Raw genomic sequence first — 19,485 nt, 5'->3', positions numbered from 1 at the left:
AGTTCAAGTCCACCCAGAGGTGCCTGGGAAGAAAGACCTGGCGAGCTACTTTTGAAAAATCAGCCCCTGAGAACCCTGAGGAGCACATTTCTACTCTGATACACACGGGGTCAACTTGAGTTGGAATCAACTCAATGGCAGCGGGTTTGGTTTTGGCTTTTAACGATTACTGACATTGATGTGTTCGTTAGTCAGTTGTATATCCTCTTTGGTGAAATGTCCACTCAAGTCCTTTGCCCATTTTTGGATCGGGTCATTTGTCTTTCCGTTGTTCAGCTGTAGTTCTTTATATATTCTTGCTGTTAAACTCTTATCAGATACGTGCAGTCCCTAGGTGGTGCTAACATTTAAGCGCTTGGCTGCTAAGTGGAAGGTTTCTTCCAGAGGTGCCTTGGAAGAAAGGCTTGGTGATCTACTTCCGAAAAAATAGCCATTGAAAACTCTATAGAGCCCAGTTCTACTCTGACACACAGGGTTGCTGTGAGTTGGAGCTGACTTGATGTAAAGTGGTTAAAACTACTGACATCGTGGGCCGGATCATTCTCTGTGATGGGAGCTGTCCTATGCACTGTAGGGTGTTAGTAGCATCCCTGGTCTCCCCCCACTTGATACAAGTAGCACTGCCCCTCTTCCAGTTGGACAACCAAAATGTCCCCAGACGTTGGCCACTATCCCCAGGGGGGCAGAATCACCCTCGCTAAGAATGATGGCTTCACTAGAGCCCTTGGTGCAGCCCACACAAGTGCTTGATGCTCTAGCCACACCCAGGACCGGGGTTGCATCAAACAGGCTGGGTCTTTTCATAGTGTCTCTGCTCTATGCGGGGCCCCCAACCCTTCGGTCTCCCTGTGAGTATGCTGCCGGCCAGGCTAGCTCTCCAGTGCTGTGCCATCTGTAGGAATCACCCCATGTGTCTACCTCCAGCCCAGGTGGGGGACACCCCTGAGTGCTGGCCACACGTTTATGTGGGACATGCTTGTTATGGGTTTGTGTCCCCTAAAAAGATATGTTCAAGTCCTAACCCCAGTACCTGTGACCATGAACTCGTTTGGAATTAGGGTCTTTGAAGATGTTATCGGTTAGGTTAACGTAAGGTCATACTGCAGTAGGGTGGGTCCTAAACCTAATCCCTTCTGAGTGGTGGTCTTATAAAAAGGGAGAACAAACAGTCAGTCACACAAGGGAAGACACTGTATAAGGATATATCTACAACCAAAGAATGCCTGGGGCTACAGAGGCTGGGAGAGAAAAGGAAGGATCCTCCCCTAGAACTCGTAGAGAGACCACCACCCTGCTGATGTCCTGAATTTGAACTCGCAGCCTCCACAACTGTGAGACAAAAATTTTTATTCTTTAAAGCCACCTGCTGGCAGTATTTGTGTTACAGCAGCTCTAGGTAACCGAGACAAACACTTGCTGATATTCTGCAGGGCAATATAAAAATGCACACTGGGAGAGATGTAGACTATAAACTGTCTCCCACGAACACAGGTCAGGTTTTGCCAAAAGACTAAACCATCTGTTGTCGTGTTGACTCCGACTCACATTGACCCCACGTGCCTTAGAGTAGAACTGTGCTCTAGAGGGTTTTCAATGGCTGATGTTTTGGAAGCAGATTGCCAGGCCTTTCTTCTGAGGCATTCCTGGGTGGACAAAAACTGCCAACCTTTTGGTTAGCAGCTGAGTGTGTTGCACCACCCACGGTTGCCAAAACAAGTTTGTGCCAAACTTTAGAATAAGCGCCGGGCTTCTGGAACATGTGTTTTGGAATTCTGGACCTGGATTTTATATCCCCAATGCGCCACATCTGGTGGAGGACCCCGCCTGGCATCGGTCCCTCCCCTGCACCCTGCCCGGGCCCACCTTGTTGAGCAGAAACTCATCCAGGTACTTGAGCTCGTTGGCATTGGTGATCTTGCGGAACACTGACTCCCGCCACTTCTCAGACACTGTGATTTTGCCAATCTTGAGGTTCCGGTTCTTCTTCCCTTTGCCTCCTGGCTCTTTGGTGGGCTTCTCTCCTGCTGGGTGGCAGGGCTGGTGGTTAGAGAGGACTGTGGGAGGGGAGGATAGCAGGTGAGGGTGGGGTCCAGGTGAGGAACACAGCCAGCCCCCTGCGGGACAGGCAGAACGCAGAGGGGTTACCAGCTGCACAGAACCAGGACCTCAAAGAAGCACTCTGTGCCCTCAGCCCGTGGCCCCTGGTCAGTGTCCCCAGGGTCCCTGGAGGCTCTGGCACCTGACCTTCTAGATTTTTCTTTGAAGTGGTAGCTTCCAGCCCAGCAGGCCCAGATCCTGTGTTCTCCACCTCCTCCATGCCCTCCAGACTGTACTTCTTATCCCTGTTCTTAGGCAGGAAGAGCCTCTTGAACGCGGACCTGCAGGAGAGGGTGAGAGGTTCCGTTTATGCCTCGGGAAATGGAAGTGGACGTGAAGCCTGGTCCTCCTCTGACCAGCACAGTGGGGACACATGATTCGTTGTTGTTCTGAGCTGCCATTGAGTCATCCTCAACTCATGGTGACCATGTGCACAATGGAAAGAAATGCTGCCTGGTCCTGCACCATCCCCATGATAGGCTGCAGACTGGGCTGTTGTGATCCATAAGGTTTTTGTTGGCTGATTTTTGGAAGCAGATCACCAGGCCTTTTTTCCTAGTCTGTCTCAGTCTGGAAGCTCCACTGAAACCTGTTCGGTACCACAGCGACACATAAAATTCTACTGACAGGCAGGCTGTGGCTGCACATGAATTGCATCGGCCAGGAATCAGAAGCTGGGTCTCCCCCATGGAAGGAGAGGATTCTACCGCCTCACCACCATTGCCCACATGAATGCTCGATACAAAAAAACAAAACAAAACAGCCCAAACCTGTTGCCACTGAGTCGATTCCAACTCACAGCAACCCCATAGAGCAGAACAGAACTGCCTCAGAGGACTTCTAGGGCTTAAGTTTTTACAGAAGCAGGTTGCCACATCCTTCTCCCGTGAAGTGGCTAGTGGGTTTGAACTGCTGGGTGCTTAACTGCTGTGCCACCAGGGGTTCCTTTGAATGCTCAATAGTTCCAAAAAACAGAAAAGGCCACCTTATTAAAGAGAGAATGAGACCTTGTCTTCAAATCAATAGGATGGAATGCTGCTAAAAATAAGGCAGATTTATAGAAACTGACAGGAGTTACCTGAAGAAGCAAGATGCTAAATCCTAATGGAAGTTACAGCATGACCTAATTTTCATATAAAAATAATAAAACTATTGGCTGCCCCTCACGTTTATACAGGTACATGGCCAGAATGGACAAGGAAAAGGGAAGACAGAAGAATTGATGCATTATGGTGTTGGGAAAGAATATTGAACATAAAAGAAACTAAAGTCTCAGAGAAGAAACTAGTCTACAGCCTACAGAGCTAACAGTCTATATGAGCCACGGTCTCATCCACCCTGAGACTAGAAGAACTAGATGGTGCCCGGCTACCACTACTGACCGTTCTGATCAGGGCCACAAGAGATGGACCCCGAGAGAATGGGAGAAAAATACGGAAGAGAACTCAAATTCGTCAAAAGCCCAGACTTGCTGGACCGGTTGAGGCTAGACGACTCCCTGAGATTACTGTCCTGACATACTCTTTTTTTCCCCCCTCAAGATACGAAAGTTTATTTTACATAGGACACCACACATTGACTTACTGCATGTAAGAGAACAATGACATTCTGTTACAAGGGGGAAATATGTTTTTAAACGTTAGGATTTACTGAATTTTAGAGGAGAACATGGTGTGTAAGAATCTTTTTATGCTTAGAATAAGATACTATAATAAGCATAACATCTATAAAAGCTGAGCAGAATCTAGCAATACCTTTTACTACATGTATTTTCAAACACAAAACCTGGTCCACGTCAGCTGTATTCTGTACCAAATTCCAATAATGATAATTGTGTAGGTGTGGTTCTTTAATTGTCTCATAAGTATAGACTGAAGTTAATAGTACCTTTTGAAGGTAATTACTTAAAGGCACAATGTGAAGTTACACTATTTTGGTATGCAAACTCAAGTCAAATTACATTTATGCTTGCCTTGATAGCCTAAGGAGATATATTATATTATGACATACGATAAGACCATCCTTTCTGAGATACTCTTTAACCTTTGAACCGAAACTATCCTCTGAGGTCACCTTTTAGCAAAATAACAGAGTGGCACGCAAAATAAAGAATATTACCTATGAGTATGGTGCTCCATTAAAAAACCAGCTATGAGACCAAAAGGTCAACAATTAAAGCAAAGATGAGAAGATAAGGGGGCAGGGAAACTAGAGTACTGGAAATGGAACAACCAGAACACAATTAAACAGAATGCTGGCATCCTGTGAAAAATATAACTAATGTCACTGAACAATTTGTGTGGAAACTATCAAATGGGAACGTAATTTGCTGTGTAAACTTGAACTGAAAACAAAATAAAATATTAAAAAAAGAATACTGAATATGCTGTGGACTGCCAGAAGACCAAACGAATCTGAAAAGAAATACAACAGAATGCTCCTTAGAAGGGAGGATGGCAAGATCGGCTCACTTTGAACACGTTTAAGGTAGAGGGTCAGTGGAAACGAAGAAAACCTCAATGAGATGGATTGGCACACTGGCCACATCAACGGACTCAAACATACCAATGACTGTGAAGACGGTGCGGGACTGGGCAACATTTCATTTTGTTACAGTTAAGGCTGCCAAGAGTCCGAGCTGACTCAATGGCAACTAAAAACAAGGAGCCTAGAAAAGAATCACAAAGAAAAAACACCAACCATCAACTATGGCTACTGGGTATAGCGGGTTGAACAGTGGATCCCCCCATTATGTCTGTGTCCTACCCTCCAAAACCTGTGAAAGTGACCTTATTTGGTGTTATGGATTAAACTGTGTCCCCCACTCCCAGAATTATGGAAATCCTTACCCCCATACCTGTGAATGTGACCCTGGTTGGAAACATGGCTTTTCTTTGTTATGTTAATGAGGTCATATTGGAGTAGGTGGGTGGGTCCTAAACCTAATTCCTTCTGAGTGGTGGCTTATAAAAAGAGCGCACATGCGCACGCACGCACGCGCGCACACACACACACACGGGAATACAGATGCCACGTGAGGACCCGTCTACAAGCAAAGGAACACCAAGGAGTGCCAGGAGACACCAGAAACCAAGAGACAGGCCCACAGAAGGAACAGACATGGCTGAGACCCTGATCTGGAGTTTTAGCCTCTGAAACTGTGAGCCAATAAACTTCTGTTCTTTAAAGCCACCCACCTGGGTGTTTTTTGCTACGGCTGCCCTAGGAGACTAAGACATTTGGTAAGAGGGTCTTTGTAGATGTAATTAGTTAAGAATTTCAAGATGAGATCATTCTGGGTTATCTGGTGGACCTTAAGTCCAATGACAAGTGTCCTTATACAAAGAGAAGACACAGACATACACAGAGGAGGAGGCCATGTGACAGTGGAGGCAGAGGTTGGAGTAATGCAGCCACAAGCCCAGGACCGCCTGGAGCCACCAGAAGCTGGGAGAGATAAGGAAGGATCCTCCCCAGAGCCTCCGGAGGGAGCTCCGCCCTGCCGACACCTTGATTTGGACTTCTGGTCTCCAGGACTGAGAGGGAATGAATGTTGTTTTCAGTTACCCAATTCGTGGTCATTTTTTATGGTGGCCCCAGGACATCACATGGGTAGTGGGGAGACAGTGGGGACCCTCACATTCTGGCACACAAGTTCCCTGTGTCTGAATTTTCCTCTGTGAACCAGTGTCACTTTTGCGGAGAGAAGAGGGAAGTGACCTCAGCGCAAGACTTCTGTGGACACTGCTGCACTAGGGGCAGGCACTGAGCTACCCTGGCATGAAGGAGGTTCAGTTGCTGGCACTAGGGTTGGGGAGGGACTAGATTGGTCCCGGGGGGTGGCCAGGACCACGGCTGGAGACAGCTCTCACGATGAGGATGGGCTTATCTCATGGCTAGTTAATGACTGATCTGAGGAGGAGCCAGGGTACCCTGATCAGCTGTCTCCTGTATCTCAGTTTCCACAGCTGGGAGGCAGCCTGGCTCCCTGTGAGCCTGGGGTAAAGAGGCCACGTCCGGGGTGGATGCCACTACCCTGGGCATCGCTGCCATGGCCACTTGAGTGCTGACCACGTGTGACCAGGAGCAGCACCCAAGATGGCCTCCTCCCCACCCCTGGGGGCTCTAGCCCTGACCCCATGCATGATCTGAAGAAGGACTGGCCCCCTGTATGTGTTGCCAACTTTTGTGTCCTTAGTGATGGTGATGGATGTTCTCCCCAAGGTTGGGGCCCCTTCCCCCTTATGCCCCTCCTTGCCAGTCTACCTCTCCCAGGACAAGGAGTCTGGGCTCTCTCTGTGGTAGGGAGCCCCCCATCACTTGTGTTCTGTATCAGAGCTCATCAGTCCCATATCACATCTCTGCTCTGTGATGGATTCATATGAAACATTTTTATAGGGGCTTCCAGGGGACCAGGCCTCAACCCAGAGTTTTCTATCTGAGGGCCCAGGGAGGGTCCCTTGGCATAGAGAACTGGGTGAACTGGGAGCTGGTTTTGATTTCAGAAAGAGCTAAACAGAATCTATCTGGTGCCTGCATAAGGTGAATGTGCTCACTGCTAACCGAAAAGTTGGAGGCTCAAGTCTAACCAGAGGCGTCTACTTCTGAAAAATTAGCCACTGAAAACCCTGTGGATTGGGGAAGTTAGCACAACTTGAATAAGGCAAAGTCATAGAAGCTTTCTAGACACATCCAAACACCTTGAGGGACTGAGTTACTGGGGCTGAGACCATGGTCTTGGGGGACATCTAGGTCAACTGGCATAACATAGTTCATAAAGAAAACGTTCTGGATCCTACTTTGGTGAGTAGTGTCTGGGGTCTTAAAACCTTGCCAGCAGGAGGGAGTGGGTTGTCTCATGAGGGGTATGTAGCAAGGTGTATATAAGTTTTTGTGTGAGAGACTGACTTGATTTGTAAACTTTCACTTAAAGCACAATAAAAATTAAAAAAAGGCCCACCAGCAGCCATCTATTGGTCCCATCCCATCTGGAGCAAAGGAGAATAGAGAAAACCAAAGACACAAGGAAAATATTAGTCCAAAGGACTAATGGACCATATGAACCATAGCCTCACCAGCCCGAGACCAGAAGAACTAGATGGTGCCCAGCTACCACCGCCACCTGCTCTGACAGAGATCACAATAGAGGGTCCTGGACAGAGCGGGAGAAACGTGTACAACAAAATTCAAATTCATAAAAAAAAGACCAGATTTACTGGTCTGACAGACTAGAGGAACCCCCGAGCCTGTGGCCCCCAGACACCCTGCTAACTCAGAACTAAAGCCATTACTGAAGTCTACCTGTCAGCCAAGGCCTATAAAACATGCAGTAACACATGTGAGGAATGTGGTTCTTAGTTCAATCAAGTATATGAGACCAAATAAGCAACACCTGCCCAAAAGCAAAGCCGAGAAGGCAGGAAGGGACAGGAAAGCTGGATGAATGGACATGGAGAACCCAGGGTGGAAATGGAAAGGGGGAGAGTGCTGACACACTGCAGGGATTGCAACCCATGTCAAAAAACAATTCCTGTATAAATCTTTGAATGAAAAACTAATTTGCACTGTAAACTTTCACCTAAAACACAATTAAAAAAAAAAAGACAACCCTAGGGAGTGTAACTCTACTCTGATACACCTGGGGTCACCAGGAGTTGGGGTGGGGGTTGACTTGACCCAGCAACTGTTTTAAATCAACCACAGCGGATCTTGAGATAAAAATTAACCATTCCTATACCTACTGGTAAAAAAACCGAACCCACTGACTATAGGGTGTCTATGAGTTGGAATTGACACAATGGCAGTAGGTTTTGGTTTTACGCCTATTGGTCAGGAGTCCTGGTGGTGCAGTGTTTAAGGGCTCAGCTACTAACTGAAAGGTTGGTGGTTTCAATCCACCAGCTGCTCCATGGGAGAAAGATGTGGCAGTCTGTGTCCGTAAAGATCAGAGCCTTGGAACACCCACGGGGAAGTTCTGTACGGTCGAGTTAGAATTGACTCGACAGTCAGGGGTTTGGTTTTTGGTTTGGTATGCCTATTGGTAGGTCCTGTGTAATGCAAGTAACTGCTTGTCTGTTAACCAAAAGGTAGGAGGTTCAAATCCACCCAGAGGCACCTTGGTAGAAAGGCCTGGCGATCTACTTCCGAAAAATCACTATCTGAAAACCCTATGTAGCACAATTCTACTGATACTCAAGGGGTCACTGTGAGTCACGGCTGACTCAACAGCAGTAGCTTTGGTTTTGGTCATCTGTTGGCCCAGAGGAGGTGGCCCCTACTGCAACTAGATCTCAGCTGGAGCTATTTTGCTGGATATGGCCGTGTTGCAGCTCCTTCCGGTCCAGGCACTGGTGGGCGGTCTCACGCCACCGTGCGGAAGTGTAGAGAAGACTTTGCTCAATCATGCTTAGTCCACGCGAGTGGTGTGGGAGAGTGGGCTGCCTAACTGGAGGCCCACAGCAACCCTGCCCATTCCTCCCCCCGATGCCTCCCACACTCACTTGGAGTCAGCCTGGGGGCTAGGGGACAGCCCTGCCTCTGTGATGGAGGCTGAGTCGCTCGACTTTTTCTTCTGAACCGTTGGCTTCTTAGAGGTGGGTTCCCCATCCATGGTTTCTGCTAAGGACTGTGAGGGAATGACTGAGTCAGCAAAGGAAGAATGAGACCCTGCTGTGCACCCAAACCCTTGGCTCCCAAATGGCCCTCCCAAATGACTGCGGGCTGGAAGGGGCTGTGAAGAAGACCCCAGAGAGCATACTATGCTGGACACTGTACCTGGGTCTTGACCGGAGATGGGAGGAGGCCAGAGACGTCACTTGTGGATAAGGAGATCCGTCTCTCCCTGTAAAACCACAGAAACGGGCTAACGTTTGTAAAAGTGAGTCCTACAGTGGAGGTTCTCGCCTGGAATGACTCTGCTCCCAGGGGACACCGGGAATGTCTGGGGAAATTTTTGAGCATCACGTTTAGGGGGTGTTGTTGGCATTGAGTGGAAAGAGGGCATGGATGTTGCTCAACACCCTTTGGTGCACAGGACAGCCACTAGAATCAAATATCAACAGTGCTGCTGAAGCAGAGAATTCCCGAATCAATTATTTGGAAAAAACTTGAGTTCCATCCCTACCTCACACACTGTACAACAGAAAAATTTCATGACGGGTTAGATGGTATAAACTGGGGTGGTCTTCTAGCTTCTGTGATTTCCCTCCTCTCTTCTCCTCACTCAGTGCGTGAATTTAAATGTGTACAGTGTCACAGGACTTCAGTAGGTCAGAAGGTCATGGAACACAGTCTCTTGTGGGTCAGTGGGATCCTGAACCCAGGGGTTCTTACTGAGGGCAATTCTGACTCCTGGGGACACTTGGCAATGTCTGGAGACATTTGTGGTTGTCATGACTAATGGTGGGTGCTATGGGCATCGAGTGGGTAGAGGCCAGGGATGCTGCTCCACAATCGACAGTACACAGGACGGTCCTTAGCATGGGGAATGGTCTGGAACCAAACGTCAGCATTGCTGAGGTAGGGAAACCCTGTCTGCCTGAAGGCCTATATAGTTCCTCCAGTTAAGTCTTTTCTTTGCCCAAGCAGGCACTCTGGTACAAGGGGCTGGAAACATGGAGTCAATATTTTGCTTATTATGTGTCAGGCAGAGTGAGCTGAGAGCTGTGCCCGTTCTCAGTGCAGTTAGCCCCCATTCACTGGTTAGTGGAGGCCCTCGGGGTGCAAACAGTGGACATGCTCTGCTGCTAACTGAAAGGTTGGAGTTTTGAGTCCACTCATAGGTGCCTTGAAACAAAGGACCGGCAACCTATTTCCGAAAAATCAGCCACTGAAAACCCTCTGGAACACAGTTCTACTGACACACCTGGGGTCACCATGTGTTGGCAGCTGGTTCACTGGTGAGGAAACTGAGGCCCAGGCAGAGGGTGGCAGGTTTGGGGACCTGGGACCTTGCCCTGAGAGGCTGCTTCCCGCTGGGCTGGGGGTTTCTCTTTTTTTTGGGCAGGGGATGCTGGAGATTTCTTGTGTGAACACAGCCCACTGTTTCCATGGGGGCTCAGGGTCCTGGGTTGGGGCCTCATTTTCTCTGAGCCTCTTACCTGGCCCCTCCTGCCCTCTGCTCCCTTGGGGCATCCATACTTCTGGTGGTGTTTCTGAGTGTGGAGCTACTTGAGGGTTTTTGGGCCAGGTCTGGCTGCAGCCCTGGCTGCCCCTTACCCCGACTGAGGATCCCCGGGACTTGGACACAGACAGGTGCCAGGCTTACTCTGTGGGTGTGAGGGTATCCTGGCGGCGTTCGCTGAGGTCTAGTGACTGGCTGAGCATGGTGCAGGGCCTGGTGGTCAGGGCCATGAAATTCTTGCCACGCCACAGCTCCACAGCACTGGCCAGCCGCTCTGAGTCAGTATCGCGGTACCGGTGGATCTGAGCTGAGCTGCCAGGGCTGTCAGGCTGGTTCCAGGGGCTGGTGCCTGGCCTGCTCCGGTCCTTGGGAGTCTCTGGGGCACCGGCTCTGCTGTCCAGGGCCAGGCTGGTGGGCCGCTCCATGCGGTTGGGCCTCAGGCTCCCCTCCTCGGTGTCCCCAGGGGTCTCGCCGGCTGCCACAGCCTGTGATGCTTCCAGGGGCTGCTTTGCAGGGGACACGTGTTCGGCCTCCAGTTCTGTGGTCAAGGGGGTGTCCTCCTCCTTGCTGTCCTTCTGGTCTTCTGGAAGGTTCTCCCCCTGCTCTGGACCTGCCCTTCTGGAAACTTCTCGGAGAGCACCCTCTTCCTTATAGGACTGGGTATGCTTGTTCTGGAATTTCACATGCTCCAGGCCCCTCTGCCGTCTCGACTCGCGCTTCTCGCGGCTGCTGGGAACTTTCTCGTGACTTTCGGCTGGCAGTTTCTGGGAGGGGGTGGGCTTCTCTGGGATTGGGGTCTCTGTCTCTGGGTGGGAGGTCACTGCAGGGGACCCATCACTTGGCTGTGGCTCAGGCTCCAACAAGGCCATGGGCTCGGGGCCCTCGGACGGTGTCTGCCCAAGCCCCTGCTCCCCACTGGCCTCTTCAGTGGCTTCTCTTGCGGCAAGCTGTGCCTCCCTTTCCTTCTCTTCCGCCTTCTGCTTCTCCAAGACCATCTGGCTGAAGCTGCAGGGGAGAGGGAAAGGGAAGACCCCAACTCAGACACAGGCGCCTACCCTCCAAGACTTGCCTGGGCGCTGGTCAGCTAGGTTGGAGGGGAACTGGAGGTGACCTCAACGTGGCAGTACCCCTTGCTGCTGCTCTGGGTCTGGCTTGGCTCATCGTCCGGGGGGATGGATCCTTACTAGTGCTGCTCTGGGGTGGGTCCTATGGGTAGACCCCTGGGATTCCTTTAGGGGCTGTCTGGGGTTATATCCTTAGTGAACTCTCTGGAAGAGTCTTTGTGTGTGTTGTCAGCGTCAGACCAGTGCCCTGATTTGCAGTGGAGATTTGGGTCTGCATGTTGGCAGGGTCCACGGGGTCAGCGGTCAGATGGTGGCCAGGAGGGGAGCAGGGTTGCAGGGGAGGGCTGGTCTTGGAGCCATGATTGCCTGTACCGCAGCAGGAGCCCCAGTGTCAATCTGGTGAATGTCCGGGGCTCCATGAGTGTGAGTATGTGTGGGGAATCTGGGCAGCCCTTCCCTCAACCTTGACTGGCCCAGGATGGGTTGCTGCAGGGGGTCCCTGGTCAACCTGAGGCTTCCTCAGCAGGTGTCTGGTTCCTGTTACCTGACGTCCCCTGGTCCTGCCAGCCTCCAGAATGGCCTCCTAGTATTTTAAGCAGCTCTTTGGACCCAGCTTCCAGAAAATTCTGGAATGTTCCAGAATGTTCTGCATACCTCTTGCGTTGCAGGTGGCCCCGGCAGAGGCTCTGCAGGCGGATGATGCTCTGTCTCCGGCGCCGGTACGCCATTCGCTGCCGGTAGCCCCTCCATGCGGCCTGAAGGAACACGGCTGCTTGAGTTCTCTCCAACGCCCGCCGGACTCGGTAGGAACGCCAGCAGGCCTGTTGGGGGAGGAGGCCTAGTCAGGGCTGGGTGTGGGTGACCCTAGACATCCCCCCACGTACCCCCAGGGCCCTACGGTACTTGGATGGTGACGGCCGCCCGCTTCATTTGTAGGAAGTGCCGGTGTTCCAGAACCATCCGGAACCAGCTCTGCAGCAGCAGGATCTTATGCACGACTTCACAGTGCAGCGTCTCCTGCAGGGCCTGCCGCTCCAGCTCCTTCAGGAACACCTGGCCGGAGGAGGGCAGAGACAGTCAGCTGTACAGCCTACCACCCCAAATTCCTTCGCAAAGCTCACCCTGGGAAGGAGACCCAGGCAGTCGGCATGCTGACTGACCAAGAGAGCCCTGTTTGTTTTAATTTATAAAGATGAAATTCATGTAAGGTAAAATTAACCATTATAAAGAGCACCATTCAGTGGCATTTAGTCCATTCACAATGTGGTGCAACCATCGCCTCTATCTAGTTCCAGAACAGTCTCATCACCCCAAATGGAAACCCTGTACCCCTGCAGTCACTCCCCTCCCACGAGTCCTGTTGTTAGCTGCTGTTGAGTTGGCACCAAGCCTTAGGCAACCACTAATCTGCTTTCTGTTTCTATACATTTGTCTGTTCTAGGCACTTCACGTAAGTGGGATCATACGATGTGTGACCTCTTGTGATTGGTTTCTTTCACACAGTATATAATGTTTTTGAGTGTTTACCCCTGTCATAACATGTATCAGCACTTCATTCTTTTTTTGGCTGAATACTATTCCACTGTATGGATGGGCCACCTTGTGTTTATCCATCATCCATTGATGGACATTTGGGTTGTGTCCACCTTTTGGCTATGGTGACTATGTCTGCTATAACCTTTGTGTACAATTTTTCGTTTGGACACCTGTTTTTCATTCTTTTGGGTAGATACATAAAAGCGGAATTGCTGGGTTATATGGTAATTCTATGCTTAACTTCCTTTATGAACTGTAATAGATTTTTAAAATTCAGGTGAAGCCCTAATGGGACTAGGAAGTAAGGCCTGGCGGTTGACTTCTGAAAATCAGCCGGTGAAAACCCTATGGGTCTGGAACTGATTCATGGGGATGGCGCAAGACTGGGTGGCATTTTGTGCCACTGTGCTTGGGGTCACCACAAGTCAGACCTGACTCAGCAGCAACTAACAGAAACAACAAACACCCTATGAAATTGGTATGATGGTCCCTATCCTACGAGTAAGGAGTCAGGAAACAGGGCACTCCAGCAAGCTGTCAGAGTCCTGCTGGAGATTCTGGCCAGGGCTGCCAGAGGTCCGAACCCCTGCTCTGTAGTCCCACAGCTCTGCCTTCTATAAGGGAATAAAGTACAGGGCCCCAGGAAACCCACTTCCTACATGTACAAAGCCCCTTATTTTTAAGTGTGGATTAGTGGCTTGGGGCCAGTAGGAGACCTCCGTGCGGCTGAAAGGACTCCATGAGGTGTGGGTCCTGACCTTGGTTTTCCCGATCTGATAGTTCTTCTTGTCCACAGCCATCTTCTCTAGCAGCGTGGAGATGACCTCCCTGCAGGGTGGGGCGTTCTTGGGCAATAGCACCTGAAACTGCTCCGTGAAGTCCTGGGGGGTTTGGACAAGAGGTGAGAGCATTTTCTGCAACTACAAGGAGGCTAGCTCTAGCCTTGTTTCCAATGCCGTGGTTTCTTTGAATATGAACGTTCTTTTAGCAAATCTAACAGTTTGGGCTTTCTGAAATAACCAATATCTTAAGGTAGCTGTAGGCTCAGAGTTCTGGAACTTTCTTTGCACTGGCAAGTATCCACTGGGATCTGTTCAGAGCCACCACTGTTCTGGGGTGTCTAGGAGATGGGCTGCCCTTGGGAGCTCACAATCTATGGTTTGTTCAAGGGTTCAACCACAACTGGGAGTATGAGCCCTTTTTTTTTTAAACTAAAAAACAAAACAAAACAAAAACCTAATTGAGATCATATCATACACACTGTCCCCTGCCTTTCTTTCTTTCTTGACCAATTCAACATTTTTCAGGTATATAATTTAGCAAGTCAATTACATTAATCATGTTGTACAACTATCACCGCTGCCATACTCCCCATCATCATAAACTCAAACTCACTGCTTCCTAAACAATGGCTCCTTCTTCCCCCTCCCTCCTGCCCCTGGTAACCAGGAATAACTTTCATCTCTACACATCTGCCATTCTAGATATTTCATAAAAGGGGACTCAAACAATATTTGTCCTTTTGTGTCTGACTTATTTCACTCTGCATGATGTTTTCAAGGTTCACCCATGTTCTGGCATGAATCAGGACTTTACATATCTTTATGGTGGAGTAATACCCCATTGTATGGATGGACCATGTTGTGTTGCTCCATTTATCTCTTGATGCACATTTGGGTTTCTGTCTCTTGGTTACTGTGAACAGTAATGACATGAAGTGGTGGACGAGTGTCATTTTGAGTCCCTGTTTTCAAGTCTTTTGGGTACAGACCCAGGAGTGGAATTGCTGGGTCATATGGTAATTCCATGTTTAACTTTTTAAGGAACTGCCAAATAGGATGTGCCTTTTAAGTGAACAGTCATTTCAAATACTTCAAAACTAAAACGCAAAAAAGCTCATTGCTACAGAGGTGATTCCAACTCACAGCGACCATGTAGGACAGAGCAGAACTTCCCTATAGGGTTTCCAAGGAGCAGCTGGTGGATTTGAACTGCCAACCTTGTGTTTAGCAGCCGGAGTCTTAACTACTGTGCCACCAGAGCTCCCTTAAGAGCCAAGCCTTGGTAAAAACACTCCAGTGTTTCCCCCTTTCTATAGTTTTCCCTTTCATATCTGCCCAGGGTCAAAAGGACGGTGTTTCCATTTTGTGGACGAGAAGAGGAAGATTCAGTGAGGTCCCCAAGCCGGCATGGATTATGGTGCTGTCACCTCCGGCCCTGGCTCTGCCCTTGCCAGTTTGTGGTGAAACGCATTTTAATCATGGGGTGCATTTAGTGAGGTGTGGGGGCCTTTGCAGTTGTCAGGACTCGGTGGGGTGGGTGTGCTGCTGGCATCAAGTGAGTGGAGGCCAGAGATGCTGCTCAACACCTTACAGGGCACAGGATGGCCTCTCTATGGATTGAATTGTGTCCTCCAAAGAGAAATGCTGAAGTCCTAATCCTGGTACCCATGAATGTGACCTTGTTTGGAAACAGAGTCTTCGCGGATGTGACCAGTTAGGCTAACATGAGGTCATATTGGAGAAGGGTGGGTCCTAATCCTATATGAGTAGTGTCCTCATACAAGAGAAGAAGAGACACAGACAGAGGAAGGATGCCACATGACGCTTCAGCTGCAAGCCAAGGAGTCACCAGGAGCTGGAAGAGAGGCCTGGAACAGATTCTCTCTCAGAGCCTCAGAAGGAATCCACACAGCTGACACCGTGATTTGGACTTCCAGCCTCCAGAATTGTGAAAGAATAAATTTCTGTTTTTAAAGCCACTCACTTTGTGGTAATTTGTCACGGCAGCCCTAGGAGACCAGAGCAGTGTGCATGCGTGTGCGTATGTGTGTGCGAGCATGCATCTGCATGTGGGTGTACCTGTGTGCAAGTCTGCACGTGCCAATGTGTGCCTATGTGCGTGTGCCTACGTGTGTGCATGAGCCCGCATGTGTGCCTGTGTACATGTGCATGTGTGCCTACGTGTGTATGTGAGTACAAATGTGGGCATATCCACGTGGTTCCTGCATGTGTGCCTATGTGCATGTATGCGTGCACCTGCATGTGAGTATAAATGTGTGCACATCTGCACGTGTGCCTGCATATGTGTACCTGAGTGTGCATGCACCTGTGTGTGCGCGCACGTTTGTGCACGGTACCTGAAATGTGTACTTGGCGCTGTAGCCCGACCTCCGGATGCGCACAGTCTCCAGCATGCCCGTATAGCGCAGCTGCTGCAGCACCAGCTCCTCATCGAAGCACAGTTCCTTCTGAAATGGCATGGGGAGTGGTCAGGGAGCATGGCGTCGGCTGCACACGGGAGCCATCGATGGCGCTGACACGGGGCACTAGTTTCTATGTAGCCACCGCCACGTAGGATCCCAGTATGACTGGACACATGCAGTGCTGGGGTCAGGGAGGGCCTCCTGCGTCCACCTTTCCTTCAGTCCACACGTTCTCTCTGCACCTGTCGTCCCCCCTTGGTCCTTCACACCAGGTAACATCCTGCCAACCCTCTGCCTGCTCGGCCTCTAAGCCCCAACCAGCTGTAGCGCCCCGTGTGGAGCTCCTGGAATCCCGGCCCCACTCGGCTCTGCACAGCCTTTTCCTCAAGCCGGCTGCAGCCCTGACCCCCACACTCAGGATATAAAGACTGTCCCTGTCCTCCCTGGGGGCCACCAGAGGTGGGAACACCCCAGGAGCCTGGCCAGTGCCAGGCCTCAGTTTCCTCATGATGCTCACCTTCTCAGCATTAGAGCGGATGCAGCGGATGAAGAAGGGCTCTGCCTTGCCCAGTGCCTCCAAGAGCTTGCTAAGGGATGTCTAGGGAAAGACGGAGAAGGTTCTGTGCTGAGCTGGGCCGAAATACCCCCGAGAGCATTTCACTCACTGAAGGGGACATGGGTCATCCTGTGCCATCGACGGGAGGAGACACGTGTCACAATGCAGGTCCCAGGTGGCACTCCCACAGCTAAGAGCCGTCACCTCCCACATGGCTCTCGCCTGGACCTCAGGTGGAGGGGGAGGGTGTGGGCCAAACTCCTTCTGGCAAATTAGTCTTGGCTCCTGAAGTCATCTTTAAACCAAATGACAGCTTAACTTAATTAGTAAAGTATGTCTGCCTTGTGCATTGTGCTCTTTTAAAGAATTATCTATGTGAGGTCAAACTGACAACAGCAACTTGAAGGATGAGTAGAGAAGCTTAGGAGGCAGTGAGGTTATGTTAATGGTGGCAGAATGACTGAGAAAAGGACAGTGAGAATGGCTGCACAACCTGAAGAATATAATCAATGTCGTCGAACTGTACGTGTGGAAATCGGACTGGCGTATGTTTTACTGTGTATGCTTTCACCAAAAAAAAAAAAAAAAGTCTTGGACCCCGAAGGGACCACACTCTCTTCCCCAAAGGGCTGCAGGAGGTCCCCCAAAAGATGCGGACCCCGAGGTCTGATAACACGTCAGAGTGGGGACAGAACTCAGGTAGAGGAGGGCAGGAAGGACCAAAAAAGCAAATGGTGAGGCTGATAGCTGCTGTCCGTCTAAAAATTTGTCCCCATGCTTCCTGGCAGCCAGGGGAAAAGGGAGATGTGACTGCATGACTCAGTTCAACAGTTATGTTAACCAACGTGCTGGCCCATCAGGCTTGTGACCCAGAGCGATTCTGCCCCAGAGGGCACTGGGCGATGTCTGCAGATGTTTACGGTTGTCACAAGCAGGATGTGTGTGCGCTACTGGCATCTAATAGGTAGAGACCTGGGATACTGCTCATTACTCCACAGTGCTAAGGAGGGCCCCCACCACAGAGAATGACCCAGAGCCAAGCAACAGCAATGCTGAGGTGGGGAAATGTTTTGTTAATTACTTGGGAAAAAAAGTGAGTTTGATCCCTACCTCATGCCATACACCAGAATAAATTCCCATTGGGTTAAGACAGGATAAACCGGGGGGGGGGGTCCTCCAGCTTCTGTGATTTCCCTCCTTTCTCCCTCCCATTCAGTTTGTGTATTTAAATGTATGCAGCATCCTAGGACTTCAGTAGGTCAGGTGATCAGGGAACACAGAGTCTACTGGGTCAGTGAAATCCGCTAACCAACATGCTGACCACAAAGCTCGTAACCCAGTAGTTCTTACCTGGGGGCAATTCTGCCCCCCAGGAAATACTGATGTCTTGGGACCTTTTTGGTTGTCATAACTGGGAGAATGGGTGTTACTGGCATTTAGTGGGTAGGGACCAGGGATGCTGCTCAACATCCTACAGTGCATAGGACGACCCTGACGACAGAGAATGTTCTAGAACCAAAGGTTAGCAGTGCTGCCATGGAGCACTTGGGATAACAGATAAGCCGCCTGTGTTGAAGTTCGTCTTTGCCAAGGCACATGGATGCCAGGCTGACCTGAGTGCCACCCTGTCTTCGTTTCCCCCCGCCCTGCCTTAGTTTCCCCTGTCACTGCCCACCTGAAACTGTGCGCTGATGCTGGGTGGCTTCTTCTTCTTGTGCAGATGCAGCAGCGATTTGGTGGTGCGGTCATGGAGGGTCATGCTGATAATGAGCTTCAGGGACTTGGAGTCCAACAGGTTCTAGGACAGATGCATGGGATCCAGAGTCCGGCCTGCCCTCCAAGCCCCAACAGGCAGTGGGGGGCACAGCCCTGAGTCAGTGCCCTGCCACGGACACTTAAGATTTACGGTATCAGCTGCTGAGGTTGGATGGAGGGGCCTGTTGGGGTGACCTTCAGCTGTGGTACCTGGGGGCTGGCTACAGCCTCTTATATGGCCCAGAGGATGCCCTGTCTCCTCTTTACTGGGGTTATGACAGAAAACTCATGGATACTGGGGACTGTATTTCAGCTGCACGCTCGTCACCATTTATCTCAGGTGAGCCAGGGAGGACCAGTCCCTTTTGTGCTGCCCACATGCCAACCCAGCCGAACAGAGGAGTCAGCACTACCGCACCTGCTGACCGGACTGTCCTGTGCTTCTAGAAACTTCCTGAAGTTTCTAGAAGGTTAAGAAGCTAGATAGAGCGGCTGGTTGCAGGGCTGTGGCCCCTTTGCCTCCTCCTGGCAGGACTGCCCTGGTTGAGGGGTCTCCTCTCCCAGAGATGCCTGGGAGGGGCTGTGCCCTCTTTCACTGCCCCCTTGGGGGTGACCTGTAGCCAATTACTGATCAATAAGGTCATATAACAGCCAGGCCCCCTGCCACTAGGTAAGGCAAGCTCTGAGGTGCTGTTCACGCTCCCGGACTCCCCATGGGACCAGGCTGAGCCGGGCTCCAGCTGAGCTCACGCTCTTGCTTAGCTTTCCCCCAACCCCCTTTTGCTCCCCACAACCCCCCCTCAGATCTGAGAGTTCCCCCCACCCATCACTTGCGCAAATATCCCTGCCTCAGGCTCTGCTTCCAAAAACCCAAAGCTTCAAATCATTTCAACACAAGAAATTAAAAAAAAAAAAAAAATTTTTGGAGGAGTGGCACTTGTGAAGAGGAAAGCACCCAAGAAGCTTAGGAAGTTAAAAGTGCTTTCCCCCATCTTCGGTAAAATGACTCCAGTCAGGTGTTCTCCAGAACAAGCAAGAGCAAGACATCATCTTTCAGCGTGCCGCGCGCGTTTACCTTGGGAATGATCTGCTTTTGTTTGATACCTTTACTTTTCCTGTCAAAATATTAAAAATTGTTTTGTGAACATGA

General features: G+C 50.3%; 1 protein-coding gene across 7 annotated transcripts in view; it reads right to left on the bottom strand.

The window, feature by feature from the left end:
- Positions 1-19,485, bottom strand: part of MYO9B (myosin IXB) — an 88,834-nt gene that overhangs the window by 7,661 nt on the left and 61,688 nt on the right. For 6 of the 7 annotated variants that reach the window (XM_064280938.1, XM_064280931.1, XM_064280934.1 and 3 more), the window contains exons 16-27: positions 19,411-19,450; positions 18,256-18,378; positions 16,542-16,622; positions 15,959-16,069; positions 13,578-13,700; positions 12,187-12,336; positions 11,938-12,104; positions 10,364-11,224; positions 8,872-8,938; positions 8,598-8,722; positions 2,245-2,378; positions 1,864-2,054 (exon numbers count right to left, since the gene is read on the bottom strand). In XM_064280938.1, the coding sequence (XP_064137008.1) occupies positions 1,864-2,054; positions 2,245-2,378; positions 8,598-8,722; positions 8,872-8,938; positions 10,364-11,224; positions 11,938-12,104; positions 12,187-12,336; positions 13,578-13,700; positions 15,959-16,069; positions 16,542-16,622; positions 18,256-18,378; positions 19,411-19,450 (2,173 nt within the window). The remainder of the gene's footprint in view (positions 1-1,863; positions 2,055-2,244; positions 2,379-8,597; positions 8,723-8,871; positions 8,939-10,363; positions 11,225-11,937; positions 12,105-12,186; positions 12,337-13,577; positions 13,701-15,958; positions 16,070-16,541; positions 16,623-18,255; positions 18,379-19,410; positions 19,451-19,485) is intronic. The other variant, XM_064280935.1, reaches the window with a different exon arrangement.

This window comes from Loxodonta africana, chromosome 3 (assembly GCF_030014295.1).
Source record: "Loxodonta africana isolate mLoxAfr1 chromosome 3, mLoxAfr1.hap2, whole genome shotgun sequence".
Classification (NCBI taxonomy): Eukaryota; Metazoa; Chordata; class Mammalia; order Proboscidea; family Elephantidae; genus Loxodonta; species Loxodonta africana.
This window is presented reverse-complemented; position numbering and strand designations above follow the sequence as displayed.